Source organism: Momordica charantia, assembly GCF_013281855.1.
Source record: "Momordica charantia cultivar OHB3-1 chromosome 8 unlocalized genomic scaffold, Mcharantia_2.0 BLBB01000008.1, whole genome shotgun sequence".
Classification (NCBI taxonomy): Eukaryota; Viridiplantae; Streptophyta; class Magnoliopsida; order Cucurbitales; family Cucurbitaceae; genus Momordica; species Momordica charantia.
This window is the reverse complement of record NW_028275166.1, coordinates 28,242,305-28,269,667: the sequence shown is the minus strand read 5'-3', so window position 1 is coordinate 28,269,667 and position 27,363 is coordinate 28,242,305. Positions and strand designations below refer to the sequence as shown.

The 27,363-nt window shown below is 35.7% G+C and overlaps 2 protein-coding genes across 8 annotated transcripts; both read left to right on the top strand.

Annotated features, from left to right (window-relative positions):
• The first annotated feature begins 885 nt into the window (after positions 1 to 885).
• Positions 886 to 8,643, top strand: LOC111014118 (protein RAE1). 3 transcript variants are annotated; one of them, XR_015792774.1, is made up of 12 exons: positions 886 to 1,224; positions 1,812 to 1,863; positions 2,004 to 2,090; positions 2,335 to 2,412; positions 2,515 to 2,708; positions 3,522 to 3,663; positions 3,872 to 3,952; positions 4,164 to 4,292; positions 7,101 to 7,178; positions 7,756 to 7,827; positions 8,144 to 8,258; positions 8,357 to 8,417. XR_015792774.1 is itself a non-coding variant. In XM_022288742.2 (12 exons), the coding sequence occupies exons 2-12, from the start codon at positions 1,822 to 1,824 to the stop codon at positions 8,405 to 8,407; spliced, it is 1,035 nt and encodes a 344-aa protein (XP_022144434.1). In that variant the 5' UTR covers positions 887 to 1,224; positions 1,812 to 1,821; the 3' UTR covers positions 8,408 to 8,643. The 3 variants fall into 3 exon arrangements, 2 of the variants coding, with proteins under 2 accessions (XP_022144434.1, XP_022144435.1); XM_022288742.2 differs by having other exon boundaries at positions 887 to 1,224; positions 8,178 to 8,258; positions 8,357 to 8,643; XM_022288743.2 differs by having other exon boundaries at positions 887 to 1,233; positions 8,178 to 8,258; positions 8,357 to 8,643.
• A 1,092-nt stretch (positions 8,644 to 9,735) lies between these two features.
• MED8 (mediator subunit 8) lies at positions 9,736 to 22,462 on the top strand. 5 transcript variants are annotated; one of them, XR_015792767.1, is made up of 12 exons: positions 9,736 to 10,008; positions 10,298 to 10,422; positions 11,567 to 11,691; positions 11,758 to 11,941; positions 12,562 to 12,666; positions 12,771 to 12,835; positions 18,010 to 18,324; positions 19,340 to 19,537; positions 19,905 to 19,991; positions 21,297 to 21,350; positions 21,937 to 21,997; positions 22,086 to 22,108. XR_015792767.1 is itself a non-coding variant. In XM_088127334.1 (11 exons), the coding sequence occupies exons 1-10, from the start codon at positions 9,785 to 9,787 to the stop codon at positions 21,986 to 21,988; spliced, it is 1,434 nt and encodes a 477-aa protein (XP_087983460.1). In that variant the 5' UTR covers positions 9,736 to 9,784; the 3' UTR covers positions 21,989 to 21,997; positions 22,086 to 22,230. The 5 variants fall into 5 exon arrangements, 4 of the variants coding, with proteins under 4 accessions (XP_087983460.1, XP_022144410.1, XP_022144408.1 ...); XM_088127334.1 differs by lacking the exon at positions 19,905 to 19,991 and having other exon boundaries at positions 21,950 to 21,997; positions 22,086 to 22,230; XM_022288718.2 differs by lacking the exon at positions 19,905 to 19,991 and having other exon boundaries at positions 9,737 to 10,008; positions 19,352 to 19,537; positions 22,086 to 22,462.
• Positions 22,463 to 27,363: the final 4,901 nt, after the last annotated feature.

Genomic DNA, 27,363 nt, shown 5'->3' with positions numbered 1-27,363 from the left:
GGGAATGCTAATTAAATTGTTGTTTTGAAATTTTTCAAAATTTAAAGGTTAAAATAAAACTTTTTAAATGATTTATTTGCTCATGTACCATCAAAAGAGTGTATTAAATATATTAAAATCTTAAAATTCTATGGATCTCTCCATGTAGTCCCGGGGACAACAACAACTTCTCTATCATCACCCTACAACAGCCAAATAAACGATCCCATAAATCCCGTGCGAACTAACAAAATCACATAATGGGGTCAAGATCAGATCGACTCAACTGAGTTGGATTGATCAATACGGTTTCACTCACATTTACTTCTTTTACCTTACTTTAAGCAAACTCGTGACATTTTATCCATAACAGTATGTAATCACACAATAAGTGTCACAAAAACATTTAATCTTAAAGTCTCGGTTTTATATTTAAAGTGAATAATAAAATTAATATACTTGACTTGTCTGATTATTTTAGATATTTTGTCATTTGGGAATTAGAGAATGATAAAATATTATGACAAACAAATGAAAATTGATAAAATAAATAAATAAATAAATAATCAAATAAGATATAATCATACTTCTAATTCAATGATAACGAATAAAGATAAATACTTTCTTTATAGGCGAAATAGTATGTACTTATTTTAATCTTGTTCTGGTTCATTCAATAGTAATTAATATGTATCTCAAACTAAGACGTCCTGAATTTGATCTTCCATTTCACTCGTCATTTTAAAAAAATCTTGTTTCGGCTTGATTTTATAAATAAAAAAAGAGAAAGAATATTAAATTAAAAATAATGTTTCGATTTGGAATTTCTTTCTTTGAATACTTTTTCTAAACCATTTTATCGAATCCACTGCTCAGCGGCATCTATTTATCCATTTGAGATTGAAAGTTGGAATGGAACTCCAATATCCTTGTTGTATTAAAAAAGAGAAAAAAAAAAACCAACTACTCCATGATCTCTCCTTCTGTAAAACCCTAATCTCTCCCTCATTTCCAGTGGGTTCCACTCTCTCTACCTATCGTGAAAAATTCGCAGAATCCCCCCTTTGTTCCCGTCTATTTCCATCTCCGGCGACAGCTTCTCCGGCGGCTCTTCCCTCTCGGCGAGAGCACACTCACGAACGGCGACTCGTCCCTGGTAGGTGACGAGCGAAGGTGACACCACCGTATCTCGAATTTGCGACGGGCGGTGGCAGCACTATCTGAACGGCCCAGACAGTTCCCTAGGTGATTAAGGTGGATTCTGAAAATTTATTTTTGGGTATTGCTACAGTTATGGAAATGTTCTGAGTTTTCTTTTGGGTATTTCTTTGGTTCTGAATTCTTATCTGTGTATTTGGACTGTCTTTTAGCCTCGTGGTTCTGCATGTTGTTTAGAATTATGGTTTTCAGTTCAGTTCTTAAATTTTGGACTTAAGTTTCTTAACTACTGTTTAAAATTTAGGTGAAAGTTAGACCGAGGTTAAAGTGAAATTGCGGTTTATGAAATTTTGTTGCGACCCATTGGGATTGGATTCAGAGAAATTGGGTCCATGAGTTTTTATCGTGAAAATAGTTGTGATTGGATTTTAGACTTATTATAACAACTCGTGAATGCTTACTTCTGTAGTAAAAAGAGTTTGAAAGAGAAACAAAGTTCTCTTAGCTGAAGAAAAGGAAACAAAGTTTTCAAACAATAAAAATAGGAAGTCCAAAGAAGACAAGTTTCACTAATGCCCTCCGTGCCACTCATACTTATTGTATTATTTAAATGTGAATTAATAAAACATAGGACATTTAAAATAAAACACACAATGACGTTGTGAATCTTGCAGGTAGATCCGAATGTCTGCATTTGCGAATCCCAACCCTAATAAATCCTTCGAGGCAAGGAACTTTCGATGTCTACTTCGTGTGTTGCAGATTTTGGATTTCGGGTCAATTCAGGTCGACGCCTGAAGTTGACTTGGTTTGGTCAAGTTTAAAAGTAAATGTTGTGTTGCTTTCTGGATGTTTGTCTATTTTAGGTAGCTCAACCTCCGAGTGATTCTGTGTCGAGCCTTAGTTTTAGTCCCAAGGCCAATCACTTGGTTGCGACTTCATGGGATAATCAGGTCCTTTTCCTTTTCTCCCTCTATTTATTCTCCTTTTTTTTGTTGTGCTTTTACTTGCTCTTTCAATGGTTGTCTATTTCGTATCCAGTTTAGGGTTTACCTTATGAGAATAAGGAACTTTTGCTCACTATTTAAATTGCTCTTTTGGAAGTTGAGCAAATTAGACTAGAGAATGTCAAATTGATATATAGCATTCGAGGTTTGCGAGTTTATTCTATATTTTCATGTTTAATGGTTTCTGCAGGTCCGTTGTTGGGAAATAATGCAAAATGCGGGTAATGTTGCTAGTACGCCCAAAGCTTCAATATCTCATGATCATCCGGTGCATAACAATTTATTTTTGCTTTTCTAGGTTATTAGAATTTTGTTGCTGTAAGACCCAAAACGCTCAAAAGCTATATTGCATTTTACCTTTTTTGCTTAGGTTTTATGCTCGGCATGGAAGGATGATGGAACAACAGTCTTTTCTGGTGGCTGTGACAAACAAGTTAAAATGTGGCCCTTATTGTCAGGTGGTCAAGCCATGACTATAGCCATGCATGAAGCACCCGTTAAAGAGGTTGCTTGGATCCCTGAGATGAGCCTGCTGGTCTCTGGAAGTTGGGACAAGACATTAAAGTAAACACTTATTTGTTGATTCTTAAGTTCATTTTAAAAAAATTTGATCATGCATCCTGTGACATTCGTATATTCTTTGCAATACAAGTAAATGGTTATGGAATTAGAGTTTTCTTCATTATCATGGAACATAAAAAACATTATGGAAGTCAGTTTCACACCATTTGTCTCCCTAGCCAATTTTATGTCATTTCTTTGTCTATGTGGGCATGGGTTTGTTAAAACTAAGGCATGTGTAAGCAAGATACGTGGCTCTGCCTTTTAGGGGTATGTTTATTTGATGGTATGGCTTGTAATTTTTCATTTAAGTGTTACCATCATTATTCACCATGAGTTGATGTGGTGAGTCATGTAGCATTGCTCCATTAGTTTTTCCTCAAATGGTTTCATTGTGATATGTTTCATCCTGAGATGAATTATGAATATGAGGCTGTGTTTGTTTTAAAATGTATATAAGCTTGAGATTTCTATGTGTTGAATCTTTTTAATTTAGTGAGATTAATCTCATTTTGAAGGAAGATGGAGTTGAAAATAAGTGGGTTCTTATAAATGTAGCAGCTATCTCTTTCGCTTAGCATTTGCTCTTGGTTTGATATGATGGAACTAACTTGCATTATGTCAGTCTCCAGTTCATAAGATGACTAAAATTAAATGTGCCCTTCAAAGACAGACAATTTGTCCTTTTCTGGTCTTTCATGTTCACCCTTTGCCTTTTGTTTGTCTACCAAGTGGAAAAGTAATTGTATATCATGGTAGATTACCTATGTTTTCTAATTATGATTAAAAAATTTGATGGGTTTTCCATCAACTCAGGTATTGGGATACAAGGCAGCCAAATCCAGTGCATACACAACAGCTTCCTGATCGCTGTTATTCAATGACAGTGAGATATCCATTGATGGTAGTTGGTACTGCAGATAGGAACTTGATAGTATTTAACTTGCAAAGTCCTCAGGTGCTGTCTTCTTTCCTTCTTTTTTTTTTTGTTCTTCCCTCCTCTTTCTCAAATGTAATAGCTGAAGTTGTGTATAATTCTGTGAATTTCAGTGTTTTGACATCTGCATATGGGGTTTTTTGATGTGTCTTTCAAACTGTTACTTTTTCGTTTATCTTCTATATTCCGATTCTAATACTGTTAAGTGTTGACTGTTAAGTGTTGACAGAATGAATTTAAGAGAATTGTTTCACCGTTGAAGTATCAAACAAGGTGTGTAGCTGCCTTTCCCGATCAGCAAGGTTTCTTGGTAATATGTCCATCCCTTCCCCTGTATTCATTTGATCATGTGTTTACTTTCTTTCAAGTTTAAATCTTATGTATATCTCGATGATACTTTGGTTACTACTTCAATGTTCTTATTTATTTACCTTCTTTTAGATTCTTAATGACGGAAATTATTTGATTCCTTGTTGATCATATTGTGAGATTGCTTAATCTGATTTCATTAACCATTCCAGGTTGGTTCAATAGAGGGGAGAGTTGGTGTTCATCACCTTGATGAGTCTTTGGCGAATAAAAATTTCACTTTCAAGTGCCACAGGGATGGATCAGAGATATATTCTGTCAACTCCTTGAACTTTCATCCAGTAAGTTTGAATGTATTAATTTATTTATTTATTGAAGCATAAAAAATTCAAGATACTTCAAAATCTTAACACATAGTCCCAAAATATTTTGCTAAAAGAATTCTGGAAGAAAACAGCGGAGAGGTCTTTCCCAGCTTTTGAGGACTGCGTACACACATTCAGATTTATAACCCAATTAGGACCACGTTTTTTAAGCCTATCATATATGCTTTCACCCTTCCAAAAATAGTACCGAAAATAAGAAATCCTTTCTGGGGCTTTTTATCTTACCCAATGCATTTACCACCTTCTTATAGATCAGGGGAGACCCTTCCAATTCTTTTACCATGGATTTAACAAAAAACATATATGTTGGGGGAATTCAAAAATTTATCTATCCTCCATCATGATGTGTGCCATTCATTAGCTGCAAGGGGCAAAGACGATGGGTACAAATAATGGAGGTCGTGGGTGTGGAGTTGTGTTAGGACTGTTGAATTCTTCATTCTCATTAATAGGAAGCCAAGAGGTAGGATCCTTGCTTTAAGAGGGTTATGGCAAGGTGTTTCGCTTTCCCCTTTTCTTTTCCTATTGGTGGTGGGTGGGTAGTTTCAAAAGGGATTTGGAGGGGAATTTTGGAAGGTTTACATGTGAGGGAAGATAGGTTGACTCTATCTCACCTTCACCCCACTGATGACATGATCTTTTTGTGCTCCGGGAAGGAAGAGTCTTTTTTGAGGTCGTGTGTGTAAGCCTTTGGATTCTGGGGTTTAGGTATTGGTAACTTGAGACTGCGCAATGAAGCGTTGTTGGCTAAATGGTTATGGCTTCCTGCAAGAGTCAGATTCCTTGTGGCATAGGATGATTATGAACAAGTATGGTCCTGATCCCTTTCAACGATTGTTTGATGGGGGTCTTAAAGGTACTTCTAGAAATATGTGGATATCAATCTCTTTGGGCTTTCCCTTTTATTTATTTTATTTTATTTTTATTTTGTGTCTCAAGGATGAGATGAGATTGATACGTTTTATTGGGAAGATAGGTGGTTAGTGGATCATCCATTCGGCTCCTTTATCATCTCTCCTTTCCCCTCTCGTTTGATCTAGCGTCCTCTTCGGATCTGGATTTCTATCATCCTTTGTCCGATAGGGAAACGATGGATCTTGTGGCCTTGTTGGCCCTTTTAGGAGACTTCATGCATCTTTCAGGGAGGAGGGACCGAGGGACCTTCTTTTGTAGTCTCCCAATCCATTGGAAGGTTTCTCTTGTAAATCTTTCTTCGCCTGTTTGGTGGACCCCAATCCCTCCCTCTCTGTTTGCTCGACGCTTTGGAAGATCAAGATCCCAAAGAAGATTAGATCTTTTGTCTAGCCGGTCTTACTTGGGAGGGTTAATACTTTAGACCACATTTTAAGGCATTCTTCTTTTCTGTGTGGGCCTCGGTGCTGTATTCTTTGCAGGGGAGTAGCTGAGGACCAAGATCACCTCCTTTCGTATTGTCACTTTGCTTCTTTCGTGTGGGATATTTTGTTTTAGACTTTTGAGGTTCATATTGCTTGTGCCGAAGATTGTTGCTTGATGTTTATGGGACCTTGTTAGGTCTAATGTGTCCCTTTGGGTCTCGGTGTCCAAAGTGTTTTATAATTACCCTTCAGGTTTGATTTCTCTTGATGGGAGCCCATTCTTTTAGTTTGGCTCCTCTTCATGAGCTGGTTTTTTTTGTTTTTCCAAATGTATTCTTTCATTTTTTTCAATTAATCCGCTTTTCATAAATAATAATAATAATAATAATAATAATACTAATAATAAATAATTAGCTGCAAAGGTCACAAGCTGCCTTCACTTACTCATCTCTAACATTTCTTTTAGTAATGATCATAACATTGCACCATGAACGGCTTGAACAACATGATTTTTTAGCTTTAGTAAAGCTCCCAAAATCTTTTTTTCCATGTGTACCATCACTTTGTTGCATTGCTCATTTGGTTCTCTAGGAAATGTCGAAAGCCATTTCGCCAAAGCTTCATTCTTCTTTTATAAATTTTCGGCTCCCAAACTGTCCCTACTTAAAGGCTTAGGAATTAACAATCATGGGTGGTCCATTGGTCCAAATGGGCTGGGGTTAATTAAGAGGGAATGAGTTCAAATCCCATGATGACTACCTACATTAGGAATTAGTAATTCCTATGTGTTTCCCGACACCAAATGTTGTAGGTTCAGGCAGTTGTCCCGTGAGATTAGTCAAGGTGTGTGTAAACTAGTCTTAAACTAGTCTTAAACTAGTCTTAAACTAGTCTGGACATTCACAGATATAAAAATAAATAAATAAAAGGCTTAGCAATCATGTTCCAACCAACTAATTGCTTAACCTTTTCTCTTCATTTCAGCTCTAAAGGAATACACTCAATGTATTTCAATTTCAATGGCCACCTTTCTTGGCATTTGGTAAATGGGCATATTATGAATTACATAAGATCATCTCCCCCTTAGACAAGCAAAAATTGTCCCATCTATGAACTTTTCTTGTGGTATTTCTCTATAATAGGGGTTCAGACCTCCATTTTTTGATTTACCCCTAAAGGCTTTCCTAATTATGAAAAATGAAGACATTCGTGCTTACAATTTGAAGTTCTATCTAATAGTATTCTGTGGAGATAGTGGACTGCGTTGATTATTTTTATGACAGACAAGGATTTTTCATGATCCATGTACACTTGGGGTGGTTATTTTTCAAATTAAGTGATTATCTGCTGTCAATAATCTTACTTTGCTGAATTTTGACTAGTGATATTTTAAACTTGATATTTATTGAGCTGCACTCTCATCCAGGTGCATCACACTTTTGCAACTGCAGGATCGGATGGTGCTTTTAATTTCTGGGACAAGGATAGCAAACAGAGGCTGAAGGTATCTTCAGATCCTTAGTAGTCTTTTAACTGCTTAATCCTCAGTATTCTTCAAGATTTATAGAATAGCTTAGGGGTTGCATGGGAACTATAAGTCTATGTTTATTTACAACTTTACAACACATAAAACTTGTTTGGTAGGATAATGTTTCAAAACAAGTTCCACACTAGTTTTTGGCCCAATTAAGTCTTTTCATAACTAAACATCCATGGCCAGTTAGTTTCATGACCATAGATCAAGATGTTAATTAATGACAAGATTAAGTTGAGCCAAAAGCCTAACTTAATATGCACCAGTGTACTTGAATTAGATGGAACTGTGTTTTCAGTTAATTTTTTGTGGAGGTTGGCAGATGTTGGAGTTGAGGCATTACAAGTATAAAGTTCTATAATAACAGAAAGATGTACAAAAAGAAAAAAAGAAAAAAAGAAAAAAAAGGGCTGCAAAAACATGCCTGCATACAACTTGTTTTAGTTTTACCGTTAGTTAGAACTCTAGGAAATATATATCTAACGCTTACCATTTAGAAGCTTATTCTTAATGAATAATGGATGATATTATCTTTTTTGCTTTCCAGGCCATGTTACGGTGCAGTCAGCCCATAAGTTGTAGCACTTTCAACCAGGATGGTTCAATTTTTGCATATTCAGTACGTATCATCTCTCTCTCTCTCATATCCTTGTTCTCTTATATAAGGTGTTCTAAGTGGTTTACAAACTAGTTGAAAGACCATTCAGAGAGTCTCCTAATTTAGAGTTGGGTGCGTAGGGAAGGGCTCTTGATTTTCTTCATTATCCTGTAATTCGTAAGCTTTTTATTTATTTCACTAGGATCCATCTTTTTTCAGTCCTAATTGGTTTGACTGCTATTTCAATTCCAAACTGTGGGAGTGTTCTGTTCGTAGCTTTTATTTCGTTTCCTTTTTGCAAGTCTCGAGAAAAAGCACGAAGTTTGTTCTTTTGCAGTAAGCTGAACTCTTGACATGCGGGATTTATATAGGTGTGTTACGATTGGAGCAAGGGAGCAGAAAATCACAACCCTGCAACGGCAAAAACCTACATTTACTTGCACCTGCCACAGGTACATCATGTTGTTCATAATTTTGATAAATTTATGTACTTGTTTTGAATGCTGTTGCAGGTAAATTACTGAAAACTTTCCCTTTGGATGTAATGTAGGAGTCTGAGGTCAAAGGCAAGCCCCGGGTCGGAGGCGGTGGCAGGAAGTAACAATGTTTCTATCAATTCTAAAAAAGTTCACTCAAAAGTTGAAACATGTGTTTGTTTTAATTCGGGTGCATCTTATTTTCTCTTGTCAATTACTAATAGGTTTACAACTTGGGTAGAAATGTAGGCAAAAGATATGACTTAGTTTTGGCTTAGAACGTAATGCAATCTGTTTCGTATGATTGGAAATACCTGAGTTTTCATATACATATGGTTTACAATTGTGTCTCTTTGATGCATATTATTGTTGATTTTATGCGTATTTTCCTAAGTGCAAATATCATAGTTATGCATATATACCCATTGGTGAAATTTTGTGCAAATAATAATGGTAAATATACAATAAGTCTATGCAAATATAAAACTAACTCTGTACTATTTGATCTAGATGAAAATACAAGCGCAAATATTATTGAGGTATTAGACATATATACATATTGGTGATATTAAAATATCATGGGTGGCTCATTAATCCAAAGGGACTCGGATCAATTAAAATATCATGGGTGGCTCATTAATTCAAAGGGACTCGGATCAATTAAAAGGTCCGTGAAGAAAAATAGAAAACTAATATGACACTAAATTCGAATTCAAAATTAATTTGAGAGTAAAATCAGCCATTTTGAAAAATAATCCAAATTTAAATTATTCTTAAAATCAAATAAATCATTCATTTAAAAATGATTGGCTCTTACGTAAACCGCCATTACTTTAAATTTCCCTTATTTTCGGTATATGTTGCAAATCTATAAGGCCACTTTTATTGAAAAAACAAAATTTTAAACAAAAAATCTAGACTTTTAGGTCTATAAAAATTATAATGTTTTTTTTTTGACATTTTAAAATTATAATGTTGTAGAGTGCTAATATTAATTTCAATCACCTTTCACATTTTAATTATTAGTCACGGCTATTCTTTTTATAAAATTATTAAAATAGAGTAATGATTTAGTTTTTTTTAGGGTGAGTAATAATTTAGTTAGTCTTGATAATTTATATTAACAAATATGAATTTAAGAAAAGTTATTTTTTAACCATTGTATTTAATTTAGTGAATTAATTTTGAATTTTAATTTCATCCATCAACAAAATACCCAAAATCTAAGTCATAATAGTGTTTAAATTCTCAATATCAATATCAATACAACTAATAGATTCAATATTTCCAGTCACAATTAAAAAGAAAAATGTTAAACCTTCAAACAATTATGATCTTTCTTGTGATGGAAATCCGGAGGCACGTCATCGAGGTGGTTCGGTTCGGTCTGCGGTATCGGACTAAACTGGACCGAAGCGAACCGTGAACAATATGTTCAGCCTTGAACAACGATCTCGTTCCTATAGGCATTTCATCAAACAGGGGAAGCCTGGTACTCGCTAATGGCAGCCATGGACGGGGTGGTGCAGAATCAGCCTCAGCAGCAGCAGCAGCAGCAGCCTCCGCCGCCGCAGCCGGTGGTTGTTGCGGAAAGGCTGAACCAGGCGGTACAGCAACAGCTGAACCTGGAGGCTGTGAAGACTCGAGCTATTACTCTATTCAAAGCCATCTCACGGATCCTCGAAGATTTTGATGTCTATGGTCGCAGCAATACAACGCCCAAATGGTCTACTTTCATCTTTTCCATCGCTTTTTCTTGTGATATTTTCCAAATCTACTTGAATTTTAAGTCAGAAAACACTAAATTTGGGACTTGAGGGTGCAATATCTTTTGTTTTGTTTCATTTACACTTCCTAATAGCCCCTTAATGTTAGAATGTAATTTTTTTTTCCTATCATCCATCTGGACTTTCATGTTACTAATTATTTTTCTAAACATCCAAGCATCTTAATATTTATATTTGTTTTCAATTTTCTCTTAAACTTGATAACAATCTAGTTGAGTTCTACACCAGGCAAGACATATTGGGGCAATATTCTATGGTGAATCTCGAGCTCTTCAACATTGTTGACGAAATTAAGAAGGTTTCTAAGGCTTTCGTTGTACATCCAAAGAATGTGAATGCAGAGAATTCGACAAGTATGCAACTGCATCCCTTTCAAGTCTTTGTGTAATAGAAAAAAATGCTAACTTCATGTTTTGTGCGCTTGAAATTGTGTCTTAAAGGCACAACTGGTGGAATAGATTTCCTATAATTATATGTAGTTGTTTATGCTCTCAAGAAACTGGTGGAATATATGTCTTTGCGTTCACGTGCTTTCACCAAATTTATTCTTATTATTTTTTAAAAAGTATACCCTAAATTAAAGTGTTTACTCTCTGGAAAAACTATTTATCTCTATTCACCACCACCATCCTATGTAAAACCACAGAAAGTTATGAGAATTGAGTCGTTGTTAGATGTCTTCAGATATTTTTTACTATAATATTTCTTTTACTGTAAGAAGGATGATCAGCGTTCAAATAGAAAGATCCAGTTGGGTGCGTGTCATAACTTAGACTTGGTCTCCTGAGGTGAATATTGGGTTGTTTGAGTCATGTTAGTTCAGTGAACTTGCAATCTTGTCCGAGCCAAGGATTTGATAGCTTTATAAGAACATTTGATGGACCCCACCTTGTATGATTTTCTAACTTTAATGCACTTTCTAGCCCTCGTTAGAGGCCTCCAGCCAGGGATTTAATAACTATTTTCCCTTTCATGTGTGTATTTAAATCAATATTAATTGGAGGGTGTTTCTATATTCTCTTTTGGCTTTTGGTGCGGGGATGCCTTATGTTCCCAAACTGATCTTTTAACTTCTTTTTATCTTTTTTTTTTGACATGTTTGTTTCTCACCATAAGAGGGAGAAGAAGCATAAGCTATCACGTATACCCTAATTTTATTATCCTTGTAAAGTGAACTACTGTCGAACAGTACTTTAACTATGATGTAAGCTCCTCTATTTGGTTGTTTAGTGCGACACATAAGTATAATTGCTGAAATATCTTGGAAGTACCATGTTGGTGTTTCTTCAATATTATCTGCTTATTTACCACCCTTTTCCAGGTATGGTAGATAGACATATTTTCTTACTCCTTTATTTTATTTTTTGTTTCTTTAATGCTGAAAAGGGTTTACTTACCTAAAATCAGTTTGGTAATTATTGCACAAGCTTGCTCAATCTTATATTTATTTGTATAATTTTATTAGCAATAAAATTTTCTTCTTTTCTGTGAGCACAGTTCTACCGGTTATGTTGTCCTCAAAATTGTTGCCTGAGATGGAGATAGACGACAATTCGAAACGAGAGCAGTTGCTTCTTGGGATGCAAAACATGCCAATATCTACACAGATTGATAAATTAAAGGTAATTAAGTCATTAAATAACTTACTCTTTTTGTGTATCTGATATTTAGATATACCTTTTCCACAGACTAGAATAGAAATGATTGGTGCAGCCTGTGAAAGTGCTGAAAAAATATTAGCTGAGACTCGGAAGGCATATTGTTTTGGAATGCGTCAAGGGCCAGCAATAGCTCCAACTTTAGATAAGGCTCAAGCTGCAAAAATTCAGGAGCAAGAGAATTCACTGCGAGCTGCTGTTAACTTTGGGGAAGGTAATACTTCATTACTTTTATAGCCATTGATTAATATCTTTTTTTTTGTTTTGGTTTTTTTGTAGTTTATACATTGTTTAGTAGTGTATCATGCCTAGTAAATTCACTAATGATTGAGCTATTTACCAAAAATAATACTATATTTAGGCTTCTCGCCAATTTGGTACCATGTATCTATGAAGATTAGAGATTTCTATATATTTTCTTTATTTCTTAATTTGTGATATACTTTATCAAATCTGTGGTGCATACTTGAATATGGATGTTCTGATTCATGTAACATTCATTTTTCTCTCTTATAATTGTTGTATGAATCAAATGCATAGGTAACTTATCTTGTTGGCTTAATGGATTTATATGACAACTGGCAAATTGGTCTGATTCTTGCAAAACAAATGGGTATAAGGTGTTAAAAAGAGTAATTGGTGGTAACCAAAGGTCTTTTTTCTCATAAAGAAATCCTTGTTATGTGCCTATGATTTATGACACTATGTATTTGTCAGTTGCGTTTATAGTTGAAACTTGCTAAAATCTGAAATGTTATTTGCCTTTATATTCCCTACTCCTTTTGTTATGTACAATAGTTGTTCCTTGTGCATGTTACTCATATACACACGTAGGATTATTTACTGGTGAGCAAAGGCAGATTACACCAACACTTCCAATGCATTTGGTAGATGTGCTGAATGTAGGTGATGGAGTACAAAGTTTTAATGAAACGTCAGGTAGTGTTCAATTTCTTCCTCGAGCATGAATGATTTATATATTAATTTACTAAATTGAACTGTTTTCTTTGTTGTTATGGTCAATTTAACGAGATCTCTTTCAGGTATGTATGCAAAGAATACTCCTCTAATATCAAGTAATATTAGTGGTCAAGGATCATTGTTACAGGTCAGATGATTTCCTTGCTCCTTGAAGTGGTTCCTCAACTTTAATCTATTCGCATCTCCTTTGAGTAATAGAATGTGTTCCAACTATAATAAAGTTGATTTCATTTATTTATTAACCTTTCAATTGCTTGTTAATTATTTTCAAATAGTCAATCTGTAATTAGATACACAAGTTCAATTTAGGATTATGAAACTAGGAAGTCCTGAACTCATGTAAGTGTAAGGTATTCCCTTACAATATGATGTTAAAAAAAAAACCCTAGGGAAACAAAGTCTCACAGCCGTTCGAGAGGGCTGGAACTCCCCCCCCCCACTAACTATTATCGGTAGGTGAATTCCCACCCTTACCCTTCCTAGCATAAGTATTTATAATAGGAGGCCTTACACTACACCCAAGACACCCTGTTGGATGGTTGAAATGGCATCCCATGTAGCTTCATGCTCGAGTAAATCCTTCAACTGCACCAATGACTCCCAGTTGTCTGTATTCACGCTCTTGTGCGTCCCCATCACGTTATTCTATTGTAAGGCCTAGTGGTTCCAAGGAAAGCATTAGCAACCACGTTATGCTAGTGGTTCTTCAACGTTATGTTAGTACAAGGCATCCTATTGTAAATAATTATGCTAGGAAGGGTAAGGATGAGAACTCACCTACCAATAGTAGTTGGGAAGGCCCAAGGTGTCGACCAACTTTTGCAATATGAAGTTATGTGTCAGCCCACAATCCACAAGCACAATCACGTTCGTCTGATTTATTTGTCCACGTAGTTTCATGGTTCCTGGGGTAGAGAACTATGAATTGTCTCGCAGCACATTGAAAACCATGGCAAGGTGTTTGAGGTGCGTCTGCAAGTTAGGACTATATACCAGAATATCATCAAAGAATACTAATACGCACCTTCGAAGGAATGGTCTGAAAACGTTGTTCATAAGTGCTTGAAAGATAGAGGAGCGTTGGTTAGGCCAAACGGCATCACTAGAAATTCATAATGCCCTTCGTGCGTTCTGAAGGTTGTCTTATGGGTATCTTCCTCTGCCATCCTGATCTGGTGGTAGCCGGAACGAAGATCAAGCTTTGAATACACCTTGGAGCCATTCAACTCATCAAGTAATTCTTCTACCACCGGTATTGGAAACTTATCGGGGATAGTAGCACTGTTGAGAGCCCTATAGTCTACACAAAAACGCCAGCTGCCATCTTTCTTCTTGACTAAAATCACTGGGCTAGAGAAATGACTCACACTTGGTTTAATGATCCCCGATCCCAACATTTCGTTAATTAGGCTCTCTATTTCCTCTTTCTGAGCATGGGCATACTGGTAAGGTCGGACATTGACTGGGTTTTGCCCTTCCTTCAAAGGGATTCGATGATCCACGGTTCTTTTTGGAGGTAGCTCTTCTGGTTTCTGGAACAAGTCTAGGTATTCATGAATGAGCTCTTCCACTAAAGGGGACGGGGTTTCAGCAACCTCCTCTGTTTCTTCCTCTAATGTGCTCAATGTCCGCAACTCAACGAGATATCCCTGGTCGTGGTCCTCCCATCCTTTTGCCAGTCTCTTCATCGTCACTTCCAAACGTGCCAAGGTTGGATCGCCACGAATGGTAATCTATTTTCCTCCTCTATCAAATCTCAGCGTCAACGCCAGCCAGTCGGCCTCCATTTTGCCCATGGTTTGGAGCCACTGCATTCCCAAAACGATGTCTAAGGTCCCCAACTCCAAGGGAAGAAAATCCTCTCTAATTGTGAGTTCTGGTAGGGATAAAACAACGCCCTTGCAGATACCGTTGCCCTTCACCGCCGTTCCTGATCCCATTATCACCCCATAGCTCACTGTTTTTGTCTTCGTCAAACTCAATTCGTCTGCCAAAGGTAAGGATATGAAATTGTGGGTGGCTCCACAATCTATCAGCACCACCACCTCTCGCCCTTGGATCGCCCCTTTCACTTTGATCGTTCCTGGTGTGGAGATCCCTACGATCGTAATCAGGTGACATTCGACGATCTTGCCCCCTTTCTCTTCGATTTCTTCTTTCGGTTCCTCCGATAACTTATCATCTTCCACCTCAAACATTTCTTCGTCGTGCTCTACGAAGACTCGGAGTTCTCTGTTTCGACACTTATGGCCCACGGTGTACTTTTCCTCACAGCGGAAACACAATCCCCGTTCCTTCCTCTTCTGAAACCCAGCCTCTGTTAACTTCTTGAAGGGAGCTTCCTTCTTCGTTGACAGTGATGTTCCTGTTACCTATGTCGTTAATGAGACCTTACTTGACAGAGTTACCATACGAGTAGGGATTACCTCTAGGGTTTTGGAAACTGTTTTGCTCGTCATTGGGCCAATTTGGGTCTTCTTTGTGGTGTTTTGTCCCGCGGCTTCCAGACTTGCCGTGTTAATGTCGTCGATGAGTTGGGCCTTTCGCACTACTTGATCCAACCCTTTGGGTTCTAGGGCCCTTACTTCCGCGCGCGTCATTGGGTCGAGCCCATTCAAGAAAGCGCGCCTCGAACGTCTGTCGGTACTCTATGAACGTGCTCTCCTGTTTGATCGATAATAACTGTGCGCATTGTCTGCCTTCGCTGGTCGGATGGAACTGATCACGTAGTCTCCCTTTGAGGTCGTTCCAGTCGCGGAACTTCTCTCTGTTATCAGTATACTGATACCACGTCAAAGCTATACCATCAAAACTGATGATCGCTACGAGCATCTTCTCATCTTCAGACAACTTCTGGATTTCATAATATCGCTCTGCGCGTAAAATCCACGCCTCCAGCTCCAGACCTGCAAAAACCGGCATCTCAACCTTTTTGAAACGGTTTCGGTCAGTATTCTGATTACCGTTCTCTTGTCCTAAGACGTCATCCTCAATCGCCTTCCCCTTTGTCACCGACGTGTCCCCCGTTATCTTCGACACGGATTGCGACTTACCTCCGATGACCTGAGCCATGAACGCCTTTAGCGTCGCGTGAATACACTCACTCAACTTCTTCTGTTCATCAAATTTTTGATGTAACAGTGTAATTTCCACCTTCACTTCTGCTACTTCTCCACTGCCTCACACCTGGTTTCGAGCTCCTTTACCGTCATTCTCTCTTTTGATTGCCCAGTATCGACACGCTTTGATACCAATTTGTGAGGTATCAACTCCTCACTATTCCGATTTACTTCCAAAAGATAACCCGAAGGTGATACAAAAAGAACAAGAACAGCCCTAAGGCAACAAAAGACCCACAAATCCAAGAGGGTGGGGAATCTCTCCCTAACAGCCCAAAAGCTAACCAACACAAAATGCTAGAATACCCCCCTTAGCCTACATTCCCTTCCCCTTATAGGCAGAACTTCCCTCCTTCCTACAGGTAGTTGGTCCCCCCTCTTTCTCTCTCTTGGTCGTTGTGGCCTTCCTCTCCTAAAAAGACTTCTTTACCTTTCTACTATATGTTTTTACAATTGGAGGCCTAACAAGAACCTAACTACGATGTTCAAAGATGGTTCGACCACCTCGCCGACATCTTCAGCCGGAGCGGGATTGACCTCCATGTCGGTTGATTTGTTGTCATGGGCGAGGAGAACTTGAAGTTCTTGGCTTTTGCACTTATGCTCATAAGAATACTTTTCGTCACAAGAGAAACATAACACCTTTTCTTTCCGTGGAAGGAATTTCCTCGCAGTCAATTTTTTAAAATTTGTGTATTTTCAAGGAGTTGGTTTGGTCATGGAAAACGTGGGAGGTGTACTGTTAGGGTTACAGTATGCGTGGGTATGGGATTTGCAATTTTGGGAGGCCATGATATGTGGATGGGTTGATGTGTTGGGGCGGGTCGGGTTTTTGCTCATAGGCGCATAGAGGGAGGTGTGTTTATTCTCTATGAGTGAGTCGCTTTCATCATCCTTTCCAGCCGTATGGCCTCCATACATAGAACTTCAGCCTAATCGTGTGTAGTTTTTTAATGAATGTGCTCTTTAGCACGTCTTCTGTCAACCCTACCAATGGCGCAACCATTTCCTCAAATCGGCGGTAGTAATTCGCCATCGTGCTGTCTTGTTGAATAGCCAGAAAACAAGCGCAAATGTTCGCTTCTTGCGATGGGCGAAAGCAAATTAACATTTGGAACTTGAGGTTGTTCCAGTAAACTACTTCTATGTGATTGCCCAACGATACCATAATAGTGCCTCCTTGTCGAAACTAACGATGGATACCGTAAGTTTCTCTAAGTCCGTTAACCGGTGGACTTCAAAGTACCTTTTGGTGCGAAAGAACCATGTGGCAGCGTATCCGTCGGAAAAAATCGGCATTTCTATTTTTTTGAGCTTATTTTGGTCACAAAGGCTTCCTTCGATATTACCCGTTGTCCTCCTCCTCGGCAATATGTTGATTTTTTATGATACTGAGAGGAGTCAGAGTAAACTTTTGGGATGTTATACCTTGTTTTTCTTCTTCCTCCTGGAGTTATTTCTCTTAACACTTCCCTAATTTCTTTTTATCATTTTCTTTATTACAGATTCAAGATAATTGGAGATCTTTTTTTAACTCCATTGTCTTATGAGTTATGAGGGGCTTTTCTGATTCTTTCTTGTATATCTCATCATAAATATCATCGCTTCTTATTAAAAAAACATGATGCAGGTTCTAAATATTTTTAGGTGTCAATTTCAATGTGTAACAACTAGGGATACAACTTTTGACCTACAGAATTCATTTCGTTTGGTAAAAAATGGAATTCATTTCGTTCAAGGTTCCACAGTGTATGTGATCTAATTATCTTGAGTAAGCAGTTTCCTAATTTTATTAGGATTTCTTTGGCTGGGTTATGTATTTCATTCTTTCCTCCTTGAAAGAAAAGGTAAGGTATTATATTCTGTACTATTAGGCATTAAAATTTGAATGGTTTCTTGGTAATTGTCCCTAATGCTCACTTTTCTTTCTTTTCCCTGCTTTTTCTATGATTATTTGCATCAGAAGTGGCTTTTAACTTACCACACTTGGACGGTTTGATTTGCAGTTATAGATTTCATTATAACTATTTACTTGGTATTTTACATCATACATCAATGGTTTGGTTTCCTCATCTTCTCAAGTGGTAATTTGAGTTTGTTGTATGTGCATGCATATACATTGCTAAAATCAATTCAATTCTTTGTAAGAGTGTTGTTGTTTCCTTTCACTTGATATTTAAAGCAGCCTCCTGGGTCACAACTTATTGGAAGATCAGCTGCTTCACCTTCTGGTACTACGGCCACATCCTTTGACAACACAACATCACCATTGCCATATGCTAACTCTCCAAGGTCTACAAACATTATGAACACGCCTTCTCCTCAACAGCAGACCCAACAACAGCAACAGCAGCAGCAGCAGCAGCAACAGCAGCAGCAACAGCAACAACAACTTCAGGCCCAGCAACAAAGGCAAAAATTGATGCAACTACCTCAGCATCAGCAACTCCTTGCTCAACAACAGTTGAGGCAGTCTCCCATGCAAGGAATAGGACAGGTTATATGCTTGCTCTTCAAGTAAATAATAAGACTTGTTAATTTAGGCCCTATTTGAGAACGATTTTGTTTTTAGTTTTCTGTTAAAAATTATGTTTGTTCATTCATATTTTCTTTGGCATGTTTAATAAAAACACATTTGAATTCTCAGCTAAAATTCAAAAACAAAAACAAGTTTTTGAAAACTACTTTTTTAGTATAAAAATTTTGGGTTAGATTTTAAAAACGTTTTTAGAAAGTAGAAAGCAAAACAAAGGAATACATTGGTGAAAGTAGTATTTTTTATTTTTTATTATTTTATAAGAAACAGAGAATTTCATTATCAAAGAGAGGAGATACAAAAGAAGGGGAAAAACAATCTCCAATGCCAAGAGTTACAAAAAAGACTTCCAATTGGTGTTAAGATTCATGAAGCCATAATTACAAAACAATCTATCAATAAGGCACCAAGAAGATACAAACGTATGAACGACTTCCCAAGATCGGTTATAAAACAACTTCCCAAGTCAAAGTAGTATTTATAAACTTAATTTTCAAAAACAGAAAACCAAAAACAAAATAGTTATCAAACGGTGCCTTAATTACTAATACAATTTTCTCAATATTTATTTCACTTTCCAAAACCTAGGCATGTAGTATCATCCATCTTTTCTCCCGACTGCTTGTCAAGTACATGGAAGCATAAAAATTTGATTCTGCCATTTATGGTATTATTCTAGCCATTAGAAACTATTACTTAGGAAAAAGAAACACATTTATGGAATCTTAATAGACATCTTCCTGGGCTATCAAAAGAACCATGGCCTGTTCAATAGTTCTATTCTATAGTTTTATTAGCTGTTGCCTATAGTTTTATTAACTAGTTTGTGGCAAAATATTTGCCCCATCCACGTAGGTAATTACAACCTCTTGTGTATACCCCATTGTTCCTCAATAGCCCAGTGGTAGAGTGGTTAGCTGTTAATGAATTGGTATATACTGATAACTTGATCACAGTCATACTTTTAACTGAACAGCATCAGATGCAGTTTTCACAGCCATTAGTGCACCAGCAATTTCAGGGAAGGCAGATGTCTTCTGGACATGTTCAACATGGCATCAGTCAAAGCCAACTTGGCCAAGGAAATCAAATGAATCGTCACTTGAGCCAGTTTTCTAGTGCTACTAACAGTGGTTTGTTTAATGCTGCGCAGACTACACCAAGTTCTCAAATGGTCAGATATCTCCATCCTTAATTTTGTTAATATTTAGTGCCTTCTTTTTCTTCCTTCCTTAAACGTAGTTGGATTGATATTACCATCATCCTAGTATATTGCATGGAGTCAATTTTATGTCATTAAAGGTTTGTAGCAGTACTTAAATGTTAACTTTCCACTCTGCCTCAAATATAGTGTTTTGAGGAGCGAAATTACTCCTGCATATGGCGGGGAGTCCAATTTGACCCATTGGCCTTGAAATACGGGCTTATCTTTTCCTTTCCATTTACAAATAGCTGTGTCCCTTTCTTCTTTAATATAAAACCCTAACTTTTATTAATTAATATAAACACAAGATGCATTTTTTTTTTGTTGTTGTTATAAGAGACAAAATTTCCATTTCATAAGAGGGGAGAATGTATAGAAAGACTGAGGAGTTGCAAAATGGATCTCCAGCTGGTCATGCTGTCAGGTAATTACATAAAATGATTAAATTTTAAGGACCAAAAATACATGCTACACTAAATCTTTCCCAAAATGGGATTCACCAAAAAAGGAAAAAAAGTTGTCTTATAGTTGTGAGGTGACCATTTTCTTCCATAGCGAATGAAATTTAACAGATACATTTCATTCTAATGATACCTGAGACATGAATTTCTCAACCTTTATTTAGTTGTAATTTTAAGTCACTGTCGTTTTTGTGACACTTGTAGTCAGCAATGATTTCACTAGCAGTTAAATCTAGATCTAGAATTTGACTTCCGCTGACAAAACTTTTTGAGACTTGGAGATTCTTTGGGGTAGCACTTTGCTCAGTCCATGACTAAGAGAAAGAACACTGGCCAAAATTGTAGGCTTGAGATGAGACTTATAGGTCGAGAATTTGCCACCAGAGTGCGGCTTGGAGATGAGGCATGGATATGGTGACATCCAGTAGGACATATATGATACAAGAACATGTTTTGATCGTGACACAATTCTATGATTTTCATATTTTCATGTGTACTCTATATGATTATATCTCCTCAATGAGAGCCCCCTTTGGAATAATGAGAATTAATCTCAAGCCCATATTCTTTGGCAGTTGTTCCGTCTTCTTTTTATTTATTTTTGGGTAATCAAACCTTTGTTAAAGAAAAGAAAAAAAAGGAGTGGAGGGAAGCAAAAACCTCTTAAAACCACCACAATTAGTTGGCATAAAATGTGTAATTAATATGAGAAATGTGTGAATATTAACCATCCAGAGCTAGAAAGAAAGGAAGATCAACATCTTCAATAATACTAGGAGTCCTCTCAACAATTATTTTCTTCCTGTTAATCCAAATTTCTCAAAAATTAGCAGCCACCAGTTTGCCCAGACGACAGTCCTGAGAGCATATGAGAGACTTCCTTGTAACATTAGAATAGCCCTGCAGCTCAAAGAACTTGAAATTTTTTATCCAATCCTTTTAACAGCATGATAGGGGACAATAAATGGTTTTATTTTTCTTTCTCGAACAAGGTTTCTTGATTTGGATGGTTTTAGGTCATGACGTCTCTTCTAAAACCCAAACACAATCTCTTTCTTCTGTAGATTGAGCACTTGAATTATTTGTTGTGATGCAAATTTTCAGAGTTTCCTGATAACATAAAATTAAAAGTTGGGGTTCTGGTTTCACTTGTAATTCTAAAAACATAGATTGACACCCCGGCATAGTAGATTTTATCTCTATCTTATTTTAATTGCTATTGAATTCTCTCTCTCTCTCTCTCTCCTTTTTTTTTCCCCCTTTTTCAGATTCCTAATATTTCAGCAGCAGTGTCATCACAACCACTCATGGCACGCATGCAGGTGTGTTCTAATTTGCTTGTTAAATTTTGCTTATATTTAATTTTTCAAGTGCTGGTGAGGGTAAAAGGAGAGTCTGAGGGAGGAGGGTGTATGCAAAATACTATTCTGTGTTGACAGGAATCAAACCAATTGCAAGTTAATTGAGTTCAATTAGGCCCTCCTCTTTTATGCAAATACTATTCTGTGTTGACAGAGAATTTCATGATATTCTCTCTGGTAACCTGAATTTTTTCATATGGAATCAAAGAGATCAGATCATTGCAGTGTATTGGCCAAATGTCCAAGTGATATAAAAGAATTCTTGTGTTTCGTTCTTTTCAGACCGAGATTTTAGGATTGCTTTTAATGCTCCTTACATGCCTAATAATAAAGAGTAGGAGAAACAAATCTATAAACAGATGTTTTACTATGTACCATGTCTTCTATGAAGCTAATGCCGTCTTACTATCCCAAGTTCTCACATCCTTGAGTATTAATTGCTTTGTACAAAGTGTATTCTTTATGGCACCGTATCATTGTTATCTCCTTTGCACTCTTATGATATTTTCGGAATTCTTTTTTTTCACTGGCATTTAATTTGTTTCAGTATGCGTTACCAGGGAGCAATCCGCAGCGAAGCCATGCTTCTCAAATTCTGAGTGATCAGAGTATGTAGCGCCATGGCTTACATGTACATTAAAAAAATACAAAGCGCTGTGCCGTGTAATATTTGTTTGAACTTGTTTTATTCCTCAGTGTTCAACATGGGAGGAGGTAATCCGGGTGGAATGATGCCTATGCAGCAGCAACAGCAGCAGCATGCTCCACAAGGGGCATTTGGTAACATGCCAGCAAATGCACAGTCTCTACAATCTGGTATGGTACCACTTCAGAACATGCAACAGACTCACCCTAATTTTGGTCAGCAGAGACAGCAAAATCAGCCATAGGCCACACTACTCAATTCACAGCTCATTCTCTATTACGCCTCGCACGCTGTGCTTTCGAAATCTGCAGTAAAAAGAAGGTTGTCGTATGCTTCTTATTTCTCGTTTAGTCCCAGCATGTGGTTCTGTCTGTTAAACTGCTTGGTTGTCAATGATATCTATCTTGAAGAGGAGCGATTAATTTAATATTCTTTTGTACATATAAGTAAGAGTGTGTTTGAGACTGATGGTATAGAATGAGTGATTTAAAAAAAAAAGATTTAAGTATAATTGATTTTCAAAATCACCGTCCTTGATTTTGACAATGACAAGAGTGATTTTCATTATGTCAAAATCACTCCCGAACACACCCTAAATTGTGTTTACCCATAAAGTCTAAACTATCCATTTGTAATTCAACAATGACATTCCAATGTTTGCTTATTTGGGTGATGACATAATTTAGGCATGGTTGTGAGTTATTTTGTCCTCTCACAATTCTCTTTTCCTAAGGTTTCAAACGCAATCAAATTTATCGTAATCAATTAGTTAATAATGGTTAACATATTTTGAAATACGAAAAAAAATCATTGACAAAATTCAAAGTATCAATTTTTTTTTAAACAAAAAGTATCAATTTCTTGTAAGATGTTTTGAAGTTATTTTATAATTTTAAAAAATAAATTTACAATTAATTATGTTACTATGTTTTTTTTCCAATAGTTAGTTAGAATTCTTTAATTTAATACCTACGGAAATTTTAATTATTTAGTATAAATGAATAAATTCATTGTTAATTTTAACTTATAATCAAATAAATTGAAAATATCATGTGCATGACTCGGGACATTATATTAGAAAGGGATAATTCTAGAAATACATTATTGGACTAATATGGCAATCTCTTGATTTCTAGATTACTAGGCAGGTCATTTAGTTGCCAATTACCAATTAATTATTATCTCCTTTAATTATTAATCATTTATTTCAGATTAAAAAAGTGCATTAATAATTTGTTAAAACTAACCTTACACGTTTATATTTTATTTAAAAAAAGACTATACTTACATAATTTCATTCTTTTTTACTTGTTTGTTTTTTTTTAAATCTAAATACTGATGTTAGTAAAAAATGAGATAAAAAGATATTACGCGCATGTGGTAATAAACTAAGTTTTTTTTTTGTTTTTTCATGTTGATGAATAAAAAAGGGCTATCCAATGGTAAAAACAAAAGATATTTATCGAGAAAAAAGCCAAGATTCATTCTAATAGCCATTCATCGTTGAAATGTGCGGTCACTAATTTAATTGCCACATCATCTTATCGTTAGTCAACTAACGGTCAAATGAGATTATGGAGAACTATTTTCGAAACTTCAAGGATTAAAAGTATCTCTTTTGAAGCCTAAGAGACCAAATAGACACTAACATTAAACTCTAGGGACAAAAAATGTATTTCCCTAGAATAACTATGTATTTATAAAAATATAATTACGTTTTATTTTTTTTTCCAAAAACGTCATAAAAATAGTATTTGGTTGGTCTCATGTTGATGTAATGGTACAAGTTTGCAACTCGTGCCACTTTTGTAAAATTTTAAATCTAATACCATATATAAAAATACGTATTTTTCATGTGTTATTTTTGTAATTCCATACAAATTGATTTATTATAAATTTAACTTTTAATTTAAAACAAACAAAAATTATGAAACACAAGGACAGAAAAACAGAAAAACTACAAATTTTCTAAAATGTTTTGTTCATGTCAAATGTGAAATGTCTATTTTCATTTTTAAAACATGTAAAGAAGGAAGAATAAGGAAGGGAAGATAAATTTGGAAAGGAAGTCGACAGGAGGGACCCTAAACATAAAATTTCCAAATCTTAGGACAAAAATGTCGAGTTTGAAAAGAAGTGCATTTTTCGAACATATTACCATAAAAACGTATAGGAATTAATTGTTTTTTGTTTTTTTAATTTTTTTTAGTAGAACATGTAAGGGTGGAGATCGAACTCACAACCTTTTAATGGAGATATATGTCAATTACCATCAAATTATGCTCCATTTAATTATTTTTCATGATTTCATTTTGATTTAGTCGATCAAAATTTGACCATTAATATTAAATTGTGATTCTCATGATTAGAGCCATTGGCAATTATTTGACATAATGTTGCACAAAGAGATGAATATATGAATAAAGGTGGGGTGGACAAAAAGTTGAATTGACAATGATAGATGTTTAGTCTTAAAGTTTGTGGGTTCCTTGAATCTCCATTTTTAGTAGGGGCTAAATGGGTCATTGAATTGGGGCCACCAACTCTATTAATAAAGAAGCTTAGCCCCACACTTTCTTTTGTACTAAAATATTTCATTTCGTCAGTTCTCTTTTCTTTGCACCCGTGGATTATGTTATAGTGTAAAAAGTTGCAGTTATTGTTGGGTTTTGGTAGAATATTAAAAGATCAAATTGTCCCACCATTTCAGAAAGGTACAAGAACGGGTGCGGAGTGAGTTTTGTTCCTTCTAATTGGAACGTTTTAAGTATGGTATACTAGCTCTAGTTAATTAAGCGATATTTGCTTTGAGAGGATGTTTTTGTGTAATTGAGGTTGGAGAGACAAGTGATTACCAAATGAGTCATCTAAGGTAGGTACATATATTTCAATTCTTTAAATTAAGTTAGGTAGAATTTATAAGAACGATTACCGCTAAACTATGTTCGCTTTAGCTTCACTGAAAATATTTAACATATAACCTAAAATTAAAACTTTTTATCTTATAAATTATAGTGGGCATTTTTTCAGAAAAAAAAATTTATAAAGATGAAATTTTGAAAAAGTAATTGCAAATATAACATTTGTTAGAAAAATAATTGTAAATATGACAAATTTTTAAAATGCACACATTATTTATTAACTTAAATTTTTATGTGAAACAATTGATATAATTTAGAAAAAAACTAAAATAGAATTGGTTTTTTTAGATTAAATTGGTAAGTTTGGGTAGAGTCATTTAATAGCAGCTTTGTGTGGTAATCAAATTTAATTTGAGAGACTTTGATTTTCATTAAAGTTGTAAGTTTTTTATTTTTGATTTTTTTTTATTGAATGGAGGAATAAAAATTATAATATACAAGTTTAGGATTATGAATTTAAATTTATTAAAAAATTATTTATTTTAAATAAAAAATACAATCACATCCCAATAACTATACATTTACAAAATAAAAAAAGTCGCATTAAAAAAATGCTATGAAAAACAAGATCTGCTAGCAGGGACACAGAGTCGCGTGAAGGGTTAAACCCCTGGACCATACAATATTTTGTTATTATATATTATATTTAATTAAAGGAAAAAATACACTTTGGTCTCTGAAATTTGGGATAGGTGTCAATTTGGTCCTTGAAGTTTCAAAATGAATCCTTTTGATCCCTAAGATTTGAGGTAGGTGTCAAATTGGTCCTTAAGTTTCAAAGTAAGTACTTTTGGTCCCTAAAGTTTCAAAATCTATTTTAAATGGTCCCTAAGCATTGTTTGACCGTTAGTTGACTTAATCGAAAACTGATGTGACAATTAACACGTGACTAGAAGTTTATAAAAAAAAAAAGATTTCTACAAAAATATTAACTTTTACATCATTTTATTTTGTGAGGTGGCATTTTTTAATTTTTTTTTATTCTTTGGTCTCTTCATCTTCATGCTACCATGGCTACTATCACTACTGTCCACCGCCATCGCTATCGTCGGTTGTCATCGTCCACTATCACTACTACCAGAGAGAGGGAAGAGTTCTCCCTCTCTCCAGCGACATCGCTCATCGTCGGGGAGAGAGGGAGTGCTCTTCCCTCTCAGCTCTCCCTCTCTCCGGTGGACAACTCCCTCTCTCCAGGGACATCACTCGTCGTCGCCGGAACGAGGGAGAGAGGGAGAGCTCTTCCCTCTCTCTGGTGGACAATAATGATGGTCGATGGCGACAGCGGGAGACGGCAGCGTTAGATGGTAGAAGAAGATGAATAGTCGAGAAAAAAGCGAGAAGGAATAAAAAATAATAAATTTGGTTAAAAATTAATATTTTTTTACAACTCATTAAAAAAAACAAATTAAAAAAGTCGAGTCAGTACGACGTCATTTTTCCATTAAGTCAACTAACTGTCAAAGAATGCTTAGGGACCCTTTAAAATAAATTTTGAAAGTTTAGGGACAAAAAAATGTTTATTTTGAAACTTAAGGATCAAATTGACATCGACCCAAAATCTTAGAGACTAAAAGTGTTTATTTTAAAACTTTAGGGACCAAAAATATATTTTTCCGTTAATTAAATTTAAGGTGGACACGTGTTTGTGGTCCCAAATGATCAAGCTCCTTGTACATAAACAGCATAAACGACAAAATCAGCTCCAAAAAGTCCCAAGTTGACATAAACAAAACAAATACGCCCCGGCCCACTTCATTGAACCTAAACTTTGCCCATCACCCACCTAATAATGCCTAATATAATATGCCAAGTGGTAACATATTTTTAAGAGCCTATTGTATAAAACTCAAATCCCATTTTGATTTCTATCTCTTTTGGGGAATTAATTTGCTGTATATGGAATGATAAAATAATAACAATCAATTGATTTTATTAATTAATTTATCGGATGGAAACGAGTATAATCAATTTAATTTATGATTTAATTATATTGTAATGTTACTATATCCAAAATTATCTACGTCATGCTTTTTAGTTCAATAATAATAGGACAAGACTTTAAATTACTTGATATACAACTAGTCCTTACTACATATATATTTTTATTTTCTTTTTAACTTAAATAAGGCCCTTGAATTTATGAGATTTAAGAAATAAGAAGATAAGTAATGCCCTAATTACTATCATTTCCCTCAAAGAAAAGGCCACGTCATAGTCGCGGGCCCCACCGAGCGTGGTTTGGAACCATGCCAGTTGCCGCGGAAAGGTCTGGCTCTTCCGAAAGAGCAATAAAAATCCCAAACCTAAAAAAGGTAACCATGGTTGGTTGGCACCACGCACCGCCTAACCATGGTTAAAAATAAACTATATCAGGAATCCATAAAACGACAATTATAAAAATGGACTC

What these genes read in the sequence shown, in the direction of transcription:
- LOC111014118 (XM_022288742.2), top strand. Translation starts at nt 1,822, where the DNA reads ATGTCTGCATTTGCGAATCCCAACCCTAATAAATCCTTCGAG. An exon ending in CCGATCAGCAAGGTTTCTTG is followed by an intron (nt 3,953 to 4,163) that starts GTAATATGTCCA and finishes TAACCATTCCAG; the next exon opens with GTTGGTTCAATAGAGGGGAG. An exon ending in GTTCAATTTTTGCATATTCA is followed by an intron (nt 7,828 to 8,177) that starts GTACGTATCATC and finishes GGATTTATATAG; the next exon opens with GTGTGTTACGATTGGAGCAA.
- MED8 (XM_022288716.2), top strand. Translation starts at nt 9,785, where the DNA reads ATGGCAGCCATGGACGGGGTGGTGCAGAATCAGCCTCAGCAGCAGCAG. An exon ending in GTCAAGGATCATTGTTACAG is followed by an intron (nt 12,836 to 18,009) that starts GTCAGATGATTT and finishes TGATATTTAAAG; the next exon opens with CAGCCTCCTGGGTCACAACT. An exon ending in CCATGCAAGGAATAGGACAG is followed by an intron (nt 18,325 to 19,339) that starts GTTATATGCTTG and finishes TTAACTGAACAG; the next exon opens with CATCAGATGCAGTTTTCACA.